Raw genomic sequence first — 16,917 nt, 5'->3', positions numbered from 1 at the left:
TAGCATCCCAAATTACAGTCTGTCTCGGGATGACTGAGGTGCATAAACTGAAGCAAATTCAAACACCTCTCCTCTTATAATGCATTGGAGAACAAGCCATCTGCCTTTGTTGTCATTTAATGCAATGACTGGTTGAAGCTCATGTTTAATCAGAAGGACAACCCCTGAGAAAGAGTGCTCCCCAGCATAGAAAATGTCATACCCACAGTAGTGTCCTGTCTTGCCTGCATAAATATGTTGGTTGTGCTCTTGTAATGCTACTATGTCAGGCTGAAATCTGTTGATGTACAGCCACACAGATTTCCATTTCCTACTATCACACATGCCCTGGACATTGAGTGTAAAAGAGGTGATGTGAGCAGTCATATATACAGATATTTATAGTAATGTAACAACTATGTACAGCAGCAAAATGTATGAGGTCAGCCTTGCATTTCTATCTCAGGGTCGAGGCCTCGCCCCTGAGAAGAAGTAGTTGCCTGAGAAGTGGACAGCAAAGCAGCAATTTCTTCTTCAGGGAAGAGTGTTCTGCTGGCTGTTACTGCAGCCCATGTAATTCCAATTCCTGTATTGATCTCTGGGGTGTTTCCGCTAGAAGAGGCACCATTCCAAGTGCGGGGGGGTGGAATTCTTCGAGCAGATATAACCTTTCTTGGGCTCTGCCAGCCATCAGTTGAAGGTTGCTTTCCTTTGGACAAAGATTGAGTAGCAGGAGGCCAATGTAAAGTAAGATTCGCATTGGTAGCTATTGAATCTTTGCCTTTATCTTGACTCCCAGAATGCTGTCTACTGCTTTTATTTTTGTTGGCAACTGGAGTAGGAGCATCTTTAGTGGGCATGTGGACTGGCAAGGTGACATGATGTATTTTATGTTGGTTCAGTGGACACTGTGAAGCCATGTGTCCAAACTTTTTGCATTCAAAGCAAGCCCTTGCAAATAAACCCCATTTGAGTTTATAAAATGCACTCCCCATGTTCACATTATTCACCGTGACTGAGTAAGAGTTCGGTGTGGGGTTATCAGTATCCCAGAGAATGCAAAATCTGTTTGAATTACCATTTGGCCGTGGTGGGCAGACCACTTTACCTAAAGAGACTGCAATTTTAGGCAAAAGTGAGGCCATGCATTGGGGAAAATCAACAACTTCAACCCAGACTGGGCATCTATGTCGGATTAAAGCCTGAAAGTCCCTTGTGGGAGACCATGGCAAGACATGCACCATTTGCTGCCCAAAAAAGAGAGGTGAATGTTCCAAAAGCATTTGTCTGTGGATCTCATCCACCATGATAACCTCAAAAAAGCCCCTGGCTGCATAATGTACTTTACGAACAAAAGAGCCAGCCAATGTGCGTGTCAGCCAGTTGCCTATTTCTGCAGCAGGTGGGAAAGAATAATATGACTGCATTCTTGGCATACTCTCTGACTGGATCCACAATTTCATCGACCTCAACCATGAGGCCAACTGAAGGAACCGAGTCTTTCCACTCTTTTCTCGTATCTGCAAATCCTTCATGCATTACATCATATACTAGTTGAGCCTCAATCGTGTCATGCATCGGGTCAGGCTGACCCTCAACCTGCTTTTGTTTCTTGCAGGGAGCCGAACGCTCCTTTTGAAATGTTTTTTCATATGAATACTCTGCCATGACTTAGTAAGAAAAGGAGCTCGAGGATGAAGTACGAAAGGGATTGAGTAGCTTATGCTGTACGGACCACCAACGGGGTTGTACGGAGAAGTCTGTACGGACGATGATGAATTGCAGAGAAATACCAAACGAAATTTGTACGTAGGCTGGACTGTATAGAGAAACTGACGAAGAGTAGGAGAAACTGAACGAAAGTGGTACGGTACAGGCTGGGCGTACGGAAGCTGACGAAGGGCTAGGCTGTACAGAAACTGACAAGGAGACTAGGCCGTACGGAGAGGCTGACGAAATCTGTACGGAAAGGTTAGGGTATTTCTGCGTTGTACGAAAGAAGACGGAGAGCAGGGAGACAGTACGGGCCTGCACACAGATCTGCGCAGGGATGGAGACCGTACGGACGTACGGAACGTACGAAACGTACGGACAAAAAAAAAAGCCTGCAGGGGGATCAAGGCAAGGCGCTCCTCCTCTCAGCTCTGTCACGTCGCTCACCACACACACCGACTCCAAAATACACACACACACACACACTTTTTTTTTTGTGAGAAGAAATCTTTATTTCTATAGAATAATTACATTCATAGCTGCTTCAAAAAGCGAAGTAGCTACTACTCAAGAAAAGATCTCAGTATAGGTTGTATACACATCCTGATCAATCAAACAAGTCTGAAAACAATCGTAGAATGATTGTTGCAGAGATCGTTTGAAAAAAAGGAAGGATGAAAATAGTGGATCACCAAAGACTCTATGATTTCTATCCATCCATAAAGTCCATAGGGTCCAATATCGCACCCATACAAAAAATAAATCAAAACCCTGTCTCTGGGGATGAAATCCAAACAACCAGAAAAATCTGCCAAAAGTAACAGTAGGAAATCGCTGTCGAAGCCTCTGTCTGATGAGAGCAATGAGATCAGAAGTATTTGGACAGGACCAAAAGATGTGGAGCACTGATTCAGTAGAGTGCGAGCATCTGTGACAAACAGCTGAAGCAATGTCTGTGTGCGAGTAACTGGCCAGATGGAAAAATGCCAAGGAGAACTCGCCATAGGAAAAGCTGTTGTCGAAGAGGGACTTTGTAATGCCAAAGGAGACGCAGCCTTTTTCTCCACCACTTCATTGGACGATCCATATGCCAAACAGTATTTGCTCTATTGGAAATCCAAGGTGGAGGTAATAACACTCTATACAATGATGACACTGTGATATGTGAAAGCTTCAAAGGACAGACATGTGAGGAAGGAGAGCGTAAAATCCAATCCTCAAGCCGGTGCTGAATTTCTAAATGAGGTACCGGCAAGTACGGTTGGAGCATTGCTGAAATTTTATGCCATAAAGGACGATAATGAGCTCCCAGGCCATATTTGCGAGCAGCCAAAGAAAAAGATAGAATTGTGCCATCATCTTGAAGTACATCCGCCACAGATGAAATGCCTTTGAAGGAGAGAATATATGAACGTCGGGGTTCTTGTATGGCCAAAGGTGGGTGGAATACTTTGGGCCAAAAGAGATTCTCTTCCCTCAAAGAGTTGCCCGAGAGAGAGTCCCTACCTTTCCATTCCAAGTGGGAAAGAATGTGTTTCCAATCAAGAAGCAGAGAAGAGACAAAAGGGCATCCTCTGATCTTGCCTTGGATAGAACCAAATAAAAATTCCCACTGAGTAGGCTGCCAATTCCCAAAAGCAGATGTATGAAGATGTAATAAGAGAGAGCGAATCATAAAAGCCCAAGGCTGATCTCCTTGTAGAAACTGCATCATCATTTTCCCCCTGTGAGCAAGTAAATGCATTTGAATATTGAGAATGTTCAGACCCCCGTGCATCTTTGGAGAACAGAGACGATGCATGGAGAGTAATCTGAGACTTTTCTTGCCATGTTTTGAACGCCAGAAAATTTCCATGATAGCTGACATAAATGAAACTAAATCTGCCTTAGTGAACATAGTAAGAGGCAGATAAAATTGTATGTATGCTATCAAAATGGATTGTGTAATTCGCAGACGAACATGTAATGGCCAAGTTGCAAGCTTCCAATATTCAAGTTTTGCCCTCAACTTTACTAGCACCCAATCAATTTGTTGTGAACGGGTGAGTCCCCAGCCTAAAGGATAACCAAGATGTCGAATGAATTGAGAAGCAGGGACAATTTCCCCAGGCCACAAAAGGTTGTGCCAGTCCTGTGCATGTAAAGGCAACAATTTTGATTTTTGAAAATTTACCCGAAGGCCAGCAGCCAATCCATATGTAGAAAGAGCATGCATGATCATGGACAGATCAGCCCGAGTATTTTTTGGAGTAAAGAATGAATCATCAGCATATGCTTGAGCAATCATGCTGCGACTGCCAAGGATCTCCAAACCGTGCAGCTGGTCAGTGTCCAAGAGGTGATCCAGATATTGAAGCAGTGGATGAGTGGCTATGGCAAAAAGTAAAGCACTCAGTGGATATCCTTGTCTGACAGAGCAAGCAAGAGTCCAGGATGGAGAAATATCTCCTGAAAGTATGCAGGCAGCTTCACTATCTTGATATAGCCAATTGATGAGTTGCTGCATTTTTGTGCCAAAACCCAAAGCCTGCATAGTCGATGAAATAAAATCCCACTGAACTGTATCAAAAGCTTTGGCAATATCAACTTGCAATAACAAAACATCCTGCTGTGCACACACACACACACACACACACACACACTTTTTTTTTTGGTAAAATCCTGTGTATTTATATTCTCATAAACTTACAAGATGGAAAGTCTCCAAAATGGAGAGTATCCCAAAGATCAAAAACATAAAAAGAAAAGCTCTATGCAAGAAGCATGGATATCACGCTCATGGCAGGCATCATATAAGGATTGCCGCAATGAGGCTCGGAAAGATTCATATGACTTGTGAATCTGGCGACCCAAGAATGCCAAATTATGCTCATTCCAGATTGTCCAAAGAGCCCAAAATCTGACCCATGAGAGAAATAGTGAATAGTGAGACAAGGACCTCATATATCTTCCAAATAACCAAAAATGTTTCCCAAATCTGTGGCTCAGGAAACGGAGTCGAAGATGATCTGAAATTCTTCCAAGGAGGTTCCTAGAACACGGGCAATGCCAAAGCAAATGAGGGACACTCTCTGAAGCAGCTTGACATCGTAAACATGTGGATGGTGCAATGTGACGTTTGGCAAGTGTGATTCCCACTGACAAAGTGCCAGTCATGCATCTCCAAAGAAAAAGTCTTTGTTTCAAAGGCATTTTACACTTCCATAATATCCGGAGATTCTTCCGCCACCATGAAAGGGGCTTCTTGATATGCCACAGAGTATTAGCATGTTGCTGAATCCATGGAGCAGGCTGAAGAAGTCTGTAGGCTTTGATGGAGGCCATGGAGCAGGCTGAAGAAGTCTGTAGGCTTTGATGGAGGTCAAGACAGGCAGAGGAACATGATGAGAGCATGTAGCAGAGGGTTGCAATTGCCAATCCATAAGCCTGTCTGTGCCAGCCACGGGAGGAACAGGGAGAAGAGGATGTAACAAATCAGCAATTTTCTTCCATATCAACCTATGATGCATTCCCAATGCATAGGAAGCAGTGGCCTGAGGAAAACATAGGACATAGCCCTAATCATCTACCACATCATTTATGTATCTAATTCCCAATTTCATGAGATTATATGCCCGAACAGGTTCCTGTAAATCAAGTGGAATGTCAAAGATGGCACTCCAATGAATACTTTCTTTCCTCATCGAGTTTGTCCCCGAGCAATTATCGGGAGCCCATTTGACCTTAGAAAGTACTTGTTTCCAGTCAAGTATCAGAGCAGTAGAGAAAGGACGGCTAGGTATCTTCCCTACAAATCTCCCAATGACAACCTCCCAATGATCAGTAGTCCAATGGCCATATGCCGATGTCCTCATGTTGACACACATGGATGCTATCATACAAGTCCATGGCTGTTGTTGACGAAAAAATTATGGAGCATAGTCGCCTTCCTTGCAAGTACATGATATCTTATATTGAGAACATTAAGTCCACCATGCATCCTAGGAGAGCACACCATTTCCATCTTCATCAGTCTCAATGCTTTCACAGCAGTTTTTGTCCTCCATAACAGCTCCATAGCTTGAGACATAAAGGCTGAAATATCTCTGGGGGACCAATGTAACAAAGGCAAAAAGAACTGAACATAGGATATTACAATGGACTGTACTATTCTGAGCCTAACATGAAGTGGCCAAGTAGAAATTTTCCAATATTCCAATTTATGTTGAAGTCTTTGGAAGATCCATTTTAACTGCTGCTTCTTGGTGATATGCCATCCTATAGGATATCCCAAATGCCTGACTACATCTTTGGAATGCACCACCTGACCTGTCCATAGAATAGAATGCCAGTCACATTGTTTCAGGGGAAGCAATTTAGATTTGTCAAAATTGACATGCAATCCCGCTGCTAATCCATACAATGATAGGGTGGTCATAAGCATGTGAACTTCCCAGGGAGAATTTTGTGGCATAAAGAAGGAATCATCAGCATATGCTTGTGCCAAAAAAGATGCAGCCCTAGGGTTTTTAAGACCAGTCATCTGTCCTGTGTTTGTAAGATGATCAAGATACATCAAGAGGGGATGGGTCGCAATAGCATAGAAGAGAGCACTAAGAGGGCAGCCCTGTCTAACTGATCTTCCCAATGTCCATGACCGAGATAGATGACCCCCAAGAATGCACTGAGAAGTAGAGCCAGAATAAAGCCAATAAACGGCATTTGCTATCTTGGGACCAAAGCCCAACTTTGTCATGATTTGAGAGATAAAATCCCATTGAACAGTGTCAAATGCCTTAGCAATGTCTACCTGCAATACGAGCACATCTTGATGCGAGTACTTAGCATATTCAATTGCAGTCAATGCATTTGAGATATTGTCATGGATTTGTCTTCGCGGCACAAACCCATACTGATGAGCATGAAGGCCCGCATTCAATATCCCGTGAAGCCTATACACAATCATTTTGGCAATGAGTTTGTAAACTACAGGCATCAAAGTAATAGGCCTCCAATCTGACATATGATCACACAGATGTTTTTTGGGCACAAGTTTGATTATGCCATGCTTCCAATGGGGCAGCAAGTGATTTTCTTGCCAGGACATTGATCATTTGCAAAAGGACATCTTTCAGATCATCCCAAAAAGAAATATAAAATTCCACCGTAAGACCATCCCAACCAGGGGACTTGTGTTTGCTGAGGTGGGACAATGCATTATCAAGTTCTGTGTTAGTAAAAGGTCGCTCCATGCAAGTGCATCATCTAGTTCCACTATCTCAGAAACATATTGAAGAAATTCAATCCTTGCATCAGTCACTTGATTTGATGGGGAACCAGGAGCAGAGAACAATTGCTGGAAATAATTTTGGCATTCATCTTGGAGATTAGAGAAAGAGTGCGTCCAAGAGCCATCTATCTTCCTTACCCTTAGACATGAGTTTTTCTTTCGAGTAGCATGCAGGCCCTGGAAGAAGGCTTTTGATGAGCAGCCCTTATCCATGAGAGGCTTCATTCTTGCTCTGATCTGCCATTTGTGCAATTTCCTCTAATCATTATCATTCAGTTTGATCCGAGCATGTGAAAGGGAATCATTTTCTGATTCAGAGAGAGGTCTGAAATGTGAAAATTCAGTCAATTGTTGTGCTGTCCTTTTTTCCCATTTAACCTATTTTCTCCATGTAGTCATATGCCAGTTTCCATACTCCCTAATGACATTCTGTATACGAGAGAAGAAACTGTCCCAAGCATAATCCATGTCCTCCTGGGCATGCAAAGGCAAGGGATGAATTGCAAGTCTGATCATTTGCTGGAAATATTGATGTCGGAGATAAGCCTGATTTACATGCAGTAATCTACTGGAAAGAGGTGGCAAATCATCCAATGGCATACCAAGTTGCAGATTCATCCATAATGGGGCATGATCTGACAAGCCCAATGAGAAATCTATGAGGAGATGAGGGCTAAAATCTGCATATTGTTGTGGGTACAACAAATACCATCTATCAAGCCTTGCCCAATACGTAGTAAATGCATTATGATGAAAAGTATATCCAGGCACTGACCCTTGGAGCAGCAGCCATAAATCTTCAGCCTGCACAGAAAGAAGCATGCTATCCCATTTCTGCCTTTCTGATGATAGCATATGAGATCTTGAAGTGGTGTTATCTCTCGGCAGAGGAGAATTGTTAAAGTCTCCACAGAGAAATGCATTAGATTTCCATGGATATTTGCTTAAAGAATCCCATAAAGAAGCCCTCATGGCAGAGGTCTGGGAGGCATAAACTGATGCAAACTCAAGAATATCACCATTGACATTACATTGTATGACCATCCATCTGCCACTGCTATCATTGGAGGCCAACTGATGCTCCAGCTCATGTCTGACCATTATGCATACACCTGAGTAGGTAGTGGTACCAGCATAATATATGTCATAACCGCCAAAGTAATCATGATGCCCAGCCTTAGAGTGCTGATTATGCTCTTGCAAACAAACAACATCTTGCTGCATTTTATGTACATAATTCCAGAAAAGCCTCCACTTTGAGACATTGCAGAGGCTCTGTACATTGTATGTAAAGCACTTAAGTGTTTGATGCATGAAAGAGATATATACAGAAAGGTATAAATATGAAAACAAGATATCAGAGAGGCAAAGCCTCTGCCTGCATGGGCTGCATGCCTTCATGGTCCATGAAAGATATAACATGGTCCCCTTCTTCAGAATCACATATGGGGATGCCCTTCTTCAAAACCCCCACCCAATTTTGAAGGACAGGAGCTGAAGTGGAAGCCTGTCCTGGTGTGGGAGAAGAGGCATCCCATTGACGAGATTGAAAGGGGCGTTGCTTCAATACAACCACTTGGGCTGTTGAAAGCCATCCCTATCTGTTCCCATAGATTCCTTCATCTTCTCTTTTTCTTTTTCTTTTTCTTTTCCTTTTCCAGCAAATGATTGCACCTAATTGATTGGTTTGGCATTCTTTGCTCCATTTCTATTTGCTGTCTTAACTTGCAAATTCTCATTTTTTTCCCGAGTCTCGGGAGGTAATGCATTGGGAGGGGGCTGATGTAGAACCATTGGGCATTTAGAGGCTAGGTGCCCAAACTTGTGGCAGGCAAAACAAGCTCCTACAAACACTCCCCATTTTAGTTCAAAATACTTTTTTCCCAATTGCACTCCCTCAACTTCGACTACAATAGAAGGAGGGGTAGGTGAATCCATGTCCCAGAGAATGCAGAACCTGTTGCGGTTTCCCATAGGGCATGGAGGACAAATGACCTGTCCCAAAGTAGCAGCCAGGCCAGGCAATTCTTCGTGCATATAGTCTGGGAAATTAACAACCTCAACCCATACAGGACAATGATGTCGTATGAGACTTTGATAATCCTTGTTTGGGGACCAAGGCATAGCATGAACCATCTGCTTCCCATAAAAGAGGGGAGAAAGCTCAAGTAACCTCTGCTTGCATAAAGCATCCAATAAATGCACCTCATAAAAGCCTCTAGATGCAAAATATACTCCCTCTACAAAGCATCCTCCAAGGATGGACTTAATCCATTGTGCGACATCACTGGCTGCTGGGATTCTTCCTGGAAAGAAAATTATAACCGCAGTTTGAGATAATTTCCAGAGAGGATTCACGAGGGAGGGCAATTTCAATTTGTACGTGACCTCTGGAACTGGTTTGCCCCATTCCTGTCGTGACTGCTGAAAGTCATCCTTGAGGGTATCAAACACATATTGAGCTTCCATAGTAAGGTCATCATCATGTGCTGCAAGCTAAGAAGAGCGGCGCTTAGCTTCTGCAGTTCTTTCTTTGCGAGCATATGTACTAACATCCGAACCTGAAGCCATGGTTGAAGGAAGACAAGGCAAGAGGGACTGTACGGAGGAGTAGAGAATCAGAAACAAGCAAGTCACAGGAGGGCACAGAGAGGCACAAGAGCTAAAACTCGAGACTGTACGGAGAGGAACTGGTCTGTACGGACAAAACCTGGCTGTACGATGGTACGGTCAGGGCTGTATGGAAAAGAGGAGCGGAGCTGTATGAAAGAGGCTGTACGGGAAAGGGCAAACTGTACGGGCGTGGTTGTACAGGAGAAAGCGAAAATGTACGAAGACACAAGGGAAGCTGTACGGACGTACGGAAGAAAAGCTGCAGGAAAAAAGAAAAAACAGCACTGCAGAGAGGCGGGAGCTACGTGCAAAGCTGCGCAGAGGTTGGCGTAGGTAGTTGTATGGCCATACGGAAATCGTACGGCGGCCATACGATTGTACGGTCAGCAAGGGCAATTGCACGGGGGCTTTGGCAAGGGTGAACAGCAGAAGCCCGCTCTCTCTCTTACACACACACACACACACACACACACACACACACATGCATACATACATACATACATACATACATACATACAAACAAACATCAAAAGTAAGACCCCATTGGTTGCCTATGTCATGCATTTTGTTATCTCATGAGCATAAGAATAAGCACTTGTGTTCCTTACCTTTCTTTGCAATGGGGGTCTTGATTTTGGTGGGGTATGCCAAAAATTGATCAACAACATTATTTGATGCATATAGTTTTAGTAGTTTTAGTAAACATACATACATACATACATACATATGTGTGTGTGTGTACATACATACATGGATGCATGCATGCATGCATGCATACATACATACATACATATTGATGCATATAGTTTTACTAGATGGGGAAAATAGGCCCCACTCCGATTTTTGTGGAGAGACACAACTAGACAAATAGAGCAAGTCCAAGGGGTCGCTAGGGACACCCACTGGCAAATGGAGATGCCCGGTATGCAATTTTAGAACCGATTTTGGGATGTAAGCTACATAGTCATTTCCAAAAAAAGTTGTCACTTCTTACATTAAATGTAGGGTGGTGAATATATCCTATTCCGTCATGGGGTCGGAGAAGATGGAGGCAAAAAATTGAACCTCCAAAAAGACTTCTTTTACCGGTCTGTGGGGACCGGCTCTTACTAGTGTTGAGAGTGGACAAGACAGCTACCATTGGTGTGATATGGGAATCTCCCAATCTGCAATTTTAGCACCAATTTTGGGATGTAAACTGCATAGTCAAGTCCAAAAAAAGTTATGTCAATTCTTGCATTAAATGTAGGGTGATGAATATATCCTATTTCATCATGGGGCTTGCAGAAGACGGAGGGAAAAAATTGAACCTCCAAAAAGACTTCTTTTACTAGTCTATGGGGCCCAGCTCTTACTAGCATTGAGAGTGGACAAGACAGCTACCGCTGGTGTGATATGGGAATCTCCAAGTCTCAAGTTTTGGGGTACATGAAATTAGATCATGCTAACGGTAACTCTAAGAGGTTCCAAAGACAGGCAACATTCTTCATCATAGCTAGCTCAAATGCAAGGCAGTGAAAATGCCAGGAGAGTTGCTAGATAGCATTGATTTTGGGAAGGGATATGATGATACTTTGTTGTGTTATGTAGGATATTAATTTCTATTAAATTTGGGACAAGTTAGATATAACTTCATAAAATCCTAAGTCATGAAATTAATGCATTACAAGTTCAAGCATAAATGATAGTCGTGAAGTTAATGCATTAAATATTGTGACAAAACTTGAAGATGAAGACGGTTTTAAAATTATAATCTTCTGCACTCATGTGACAAAAGACTACATCTTCCTTGGCTTGTCATGAGATTGCTCATCAATATGCACTGCCAGCACAAGTAAAAGAAGAATATACCACTAGATCTACTAGTGATATATCTCTACAAGGAGAAATAGATGATATTTGAGCTTTCTAGTTTTATTTTAAGTATGGATTGTATATGATAGCCATAAGTACATGTTGAAACACAAAGGTTCCCCAAGTTGCGCTCTGGCCGAACCCGATGAGGTCCACAGCATTGGAGCAGGACCTCACGGATGCATAAATATCCTCATGCTGAGGAATGATCTTTTGATTGGAGGTGGTCATAATTGGATCCAAGGGTGGTGTAATGCGGCATGACTGAGCCGATGCTGAAATGTCATGTAGATTGATCTGTTGATCTATACTACTCATGGAAGCCATCTCCAAGGATGTGATAAGCTCCGTATCAAAGGTGAGGGCATCAATGATGGATGCTGGAATGGAGTCATCTGAGGAACTGAATGCACTGTGGCATGTACCCCTGCATGCTGGAGAAGATGTGAGAGCCTCATACTGAGGACTTACCTACTGAAAAACTGCAGCGTGGCCCTATCATGTATCTTCCAACGCATGTATGACTCTTGCTCAGTATTTATATGTAAGAGCAGAACATTCTTCTGCAAGTCCACAATTTTGGCATTGATATCCCTAAGTAGTAGAATTCTCCCTGCTGTGCATATCTTTGAATGTCCTCATATCATGCCAAAAAGGGTTATATATGTCATCTGCTTGCGGACGTCATGTCATCTTCTTGCTGAAGTCCTAGAGTAGTCAGACAGGTGATCCAAGAAAACAGTACTATGTTTGTAAGAAAGGTGACTTTGCCCATAATCTGTCAACCATACACTTGTAAAAAGGGCTTTGAGTGATCCATACCATTCTAGGTGTAATGCTAGGGCTAAGTCATTTATAGTGTTGTTAATACTGATAAAGGACTGTTTTTATTGTAAAAATAAATTCCATCTCTCTGCAAAAGGAGTAAAAACCTGGAAAAAGAGATTGAAATGATTTCTTTTCCAGAACACTATGACACAAAAGACTGGTCACCGAGCAACAGGTAAGTACAACCACTTACCCATCTCTAAAAGAAAACACCAAAATGGTGTATTCCATTGTTCAGAAGAATGAAAAGTGCATTATCACTGGTCTTTCTGCTTGAAATATAAGAACAGAAGGATGGTGACATAAGGATAGCACGCTTAGCATTGTCTTTACATGGATTCCTGGAAATAGTAGTGTACTGGTGCATGAAAGCTTGTAGTCTGTCAATGCAAGGAATACCGATATGCAACATTGTATTCTTTTCAGTGAAAGAAAATAATTTCTGAAAGGGTTTTGCTGAAAAGGCATGCATTCAAATTTAAACGAAATCACCAAAAAAAGAGAGATTGCAGCACCGACCAATATGATTCAATGTCCAATATGAGAAACACTTGGATGCAGGTGCTGCTAATATTGTAAAACCAAGTAATCCATAAGAAATTATTGGTAAAACCTTGTTCGTCACCTGAAATCAATAAATAAAGATCACCGAGATTCTCAGGGAAAAGGGAACAGCATGTTTTGAAAAAGCTTTAATAAATGAGAATATTTAGACATAATGCTTTTGTTCACAGTATGTTCTATCTTAATGCTATACTCAGCTTACAAATGTTTTACTACATGACAGACTTCTAAAGAGTGTTTGGGTTTTAAATTCATAAACTTCTGCCTGTTCTATTTAATTAATATATTTTCACTCTTGCACCCACTAACATAACAAATGAATGACAATGTCATATGGCATTTAAAGCCTACAGGCATGCCCATGGGAACTGCACGAAATGGCTTGGCCAAACAAGTGAGCTTACATGAAAATGATAACACACAACTACCTCATTTGCATTTACTCGTATGCTATAGCAGCTTCAATGAAAAGTTTGTGCAATGGGCTGTCTGGGTACTCACCTCAAAAATCGTCAATCCTTTATGCTTGATTAAATAAGGAACAAGATACGATGTATATGGATTGAATGATTTGGACACTGAGAAGATGATTAACAAACACATAAGTTTGGTTGATATCTTGCGATCAGCAACGTCATTTTGAAGGTGTGGCATATTGACACCTGCCCTTTAAGAGAACATAAATTGAAACTGTCACTTTCACAAACAGAAGATGCACTGCAAAAGTAGAAATGAATGTAAAAAATTTTGCACTTGCTTAGGGACGTAAATAGTGTGGTGTAAACATAACTTTACACTCAAGACATAGTCGGATACAAAAATAGTGGTGAAGACATAGTAGGATAAGAACTTCACCTTATCAATAGCAGACTCCAATGATAGACAAAATGAGACTTCCAACAGAATTTCAGGCAATGATCACAAGATAGCAAATCACGAATTACACACAAACTATATGCATACCCCAAATTCCTCAAGGGCATATCATCTTAATCAAAATAACTTGAAGCAACTTGACAAACTTTACAATCTAAAATAACTTCATAAGACTAGAACATATCCAATCTTCAAAATTGAGAAATTGGATTATAGGCTTGTGTATTCAAAGAAACGGAATACACAAATGCACTTTTTTTTGGGGTGAGAGCAGTATCTCATTTAAAAAGAATGTACATTCATAGCTGCCCCAAGATCGAGCAACCACTACTCAAAAAACTAGAAACAGTGATAAAACATGTCTAGCTGGGCTAGAGGAGGATCTCCAAGAGAATGTGTCACCATTTGGGACTTCTCCTAAGAAAATAAAGAGTAATCTTTATTAGACTTGACTTCGGTCAAAGGAAGGGTGAAGTTGGTCAACCAAGACTAAGTTTTATTGTTTTAACTTTTGTCTTGCATTGGTAAAAAAGAGAACTGTGGGGACATCCACAAGGGACTAGGATTAGTCCAAGAACTAGGAATGCATGCATTTCGCTAACCTTTAACGGGTTAAAGTCCAGGAATTTGTTTGTGCCATGTGCAGAGCCTAAGAGAGTGCAAAAAGGACCCAAGAGTGGGGAGAAAAGTGTAAAAAGCAGGTCCCACAAGGCTCAAAAAGTAAAGTCAAGGGGGCGCCTCATTAAAGGGAGGGCCCACAAGATTAAAAAGGCGCCTAAAAGCTCCAAAACATCAGATTTAGAAGGGAAAAGACTAAAAGCTTGGCTTTATGTAAAAGTAGCTTTTAGAAAGCAGGCCCTTGATTCCAGGCTTCCAATAGGCCTTGCAATCAAAAGCTTGGAGGAGGAAAAAAGAACAACACAATGAAAAGCTGCTCCTCCTCCCCATGAGCTGCTGCCCCCCCCCCCTCTCTCCCTTTCAGCCAGCCCCCTCTCCCTCTCTCTCCTCTTCGCCAGCCCCCTCCCCTTCTCTCTCCTCCTTCCCTTCCTCCTCTCCGCTCTCCCTCTCCCCCCCTGCCAGCCCACCCGCCCCCTCCCTCTCCCACCTTGCCCTCCCTCTCCCCACCTGCTGCCCTCCCTCCCCCGCACCCTCCCCCTCCCTCGCACCCTCTCCCCACCCGCTGCCCCACCGCCCGCTCCCTCTCCCGCCCCCTTTCTCCCCCTCCCTCCCTCTCCCGCTGCCCCCCCGCCCCCTACTCCTCCCCCGCCCCGCCCCTTCCCTATCCTACACCTGCTGAGGGGGAGGCCCTATCAAAAGGAATCCCAATGATCAGGACCCCTAAGGTGGAGGGCACAAACTCCTCATCATCCATGAAAGTCGCCGAATCAGCGAGTGTCGAAAAAGAGTTCCTCAGAAGCAAGTCTGGTCGAGGAGTGCGAAGAAGACCTGCACTCGTGGAGGAAGGAGGAGAGGGACCTGCCAGGCCTCTAATAGCACATCTAGAGCTAGGAACTGAGGAGGCGTGTGGCTGGGCTGAAGAAGGATCTGTAGTCCTCATCTGTGCACACACTTCCTCAGCTGTGGCATGAACAGTCTGAGGGGGAGAAGTATCGGTAGCCCCCTTGTGATCAGAAACGAAAATGATTGGGACTGGTGCATCTGAAGGCGCCTCCTGATGAGAAACTGAAGTATCTGGGGCTAAAGCAGCATCCACCTCTGGAGTTTGGATGGCATCTGTCTGAATCGGACCAAGGGTCTCCTCCTGAGGTAAAGGAGCCACTCTGACCGCTCTCCAACGTGGTACTAGGAGTGCTGCAGGCTTTGGGTGCCCTGCTATCCCTGCTGGTCCTGGGGTGCACGAAGCAGGGCGCCCTGCTGCTCCTGGTAGTCTTGGAGTACGTGGTACAGGCCGCAGGGGAGGTGCAGACGGGGTAGTATGTGGAGGAGCCGCACTAGGAGACCTCTTGGGTCTTTTTCTCTTCCTAGGGCAATCTCTAGCAAAGTGCCCAAGGGTCGTGCAAATCCTGCACTGATCCTGTCTTCCTGCAATCTCGATTCTCTGTCGAAAGAGAGAGCTATTTGGACGCTGAATCATGATGTGGTTATCTGAGATGTTAGGGTCAGAGACAATGACCCTAACTCAAGGCACCCCATCCGCTCTGACTGCCTCTGCCGAGGAAGAAGGCATGCCAGGAAGGGGGGGAATCTCAGTGACCACTCCGAAAGTGGCTCCGATAGTAGCAAGAAGTCGATGGTAAACCTGAGAAAGACCAGGAAACATAATGAACAGTGATGTGACCTGACTATCCTCCTCGACCGGATCGAAGCCCAAGGTGTAGGGCAAAAGAAAAATCCTCCTCGAACCCAAAGCCAAGGGATTAGTTTGAGAACAAGGGCTGTGGACTCGCGGGAGTCGAAAATCACTTGGAAGAATCCACATCCCAAAAGTCGAATATCCCTGAGGTGTGGGCCGAGATCTCCTGGTAACGCCGCCAGCATCCAGTCTCTAGCATGTGATCTGGAAGGATGTGACCCATAGGTGCAGGCGAAAAGTGATGTGGAACCCTCTAATTCCACATCTTTCTTGAGCTGCTGCAACTCGTCTTCTGAAAAAAGGACGCTTCTTGCGGCCGGTGGAAGTAGACAGAGATTGGCTGAATGGGGATCCATTCACCAATCGAAGTGAAAAGGCCATTGCTTGATCAGAGAGCAGAGTATGCCTTTCATGCACGAGAGTCCTTCTGGATTTATATGGGTGGCAAAGTCAATAAACACTTTTTCTCTATCTACTCTTGGCCCTAGACATAGTAGAGAGAGTGTATCCCAACTTATTGACTCACATGGGGTTTTACAGACAGATCCTGATGATGTCTTGTACATAGCTTCAGATTTCTATGCCACCCTTCTTACTACTGATCTTGAGACACGGGATAGAGAGGATGCTAGACAGGTTATTTGGCAGAGCATCCTTTTGTTGGTGAAACCTGATATGCATGTTTTGCTTGATGCACCTTTCACTAACACAGAGTTCAGGACTGCACTTTCAGCCCTTCACAAGGGCAAGTGCCCAGGTTCGGATGGCCTTACCCCCTCTTTTTTCATTGCATTTTGGGATATGATTGGAGACTACATTACTTCAGCCCTGCAGGGCATTTGGGACTCTGGTGAGATGCCCGGGCCACTTACAGAAGGTCTCATCCCCTTATCCTGAAAGGAGGTTG

The 16,917-nt window shown here is 43.6% G+C and overlaps 1 protein-coding gene across 1 annotated transcript in view; it reads right to left on the bottom strand.

Annotated features, from left to right (window-relative positions):
* The window catches only part of LOC147902789 (uncharacterized), a 186,892-nt gene that overhangs the window by 152,360 nt on the left and 17,615 nt on the right, over positions 1-16,917 (bottom strand). Inside the window, exons 2-3 of the mRNA XM_087373704.1 lie at positions 13,322-13,487; positions 12,776-12,881 (exon numbers count right to left, since the gene is read on the bottom strand). Of these exons, the coding sequence (XP_087229830.1) occupies positions 12,776-12,881; positions 13,322-13,474 (259 nt within the window). The 5' untranslated portion in view covers positions 13,475-13,487. The remainder of the gene's footprint in view (positions 1-12,775; positions 12,882-13,321; positions 13,488-16,917) is intronic.

The sequence above is a fragment of the Dipteris shenzhenensis genome, chromosome 4 (assembly GCF_047967505.1).
Source record: "Dipteris shenzhenensis isolate YYH24624 ecotype China chromosome 4, Dip_SZ_1.0, whole genome shotgun sequence".
Lineage (NCBI taxonomy): Eukaryota > Viridiplantae > Streptophyta > Polypodiopsida > Gleicheniales > Dipteridaceae > Dipteris > Dipteris shenzhenensis.
Note: the sequence above shows the minus strand (reverse complement) of the source record. Positions and strands in the feature narration are given on the sequence as shown.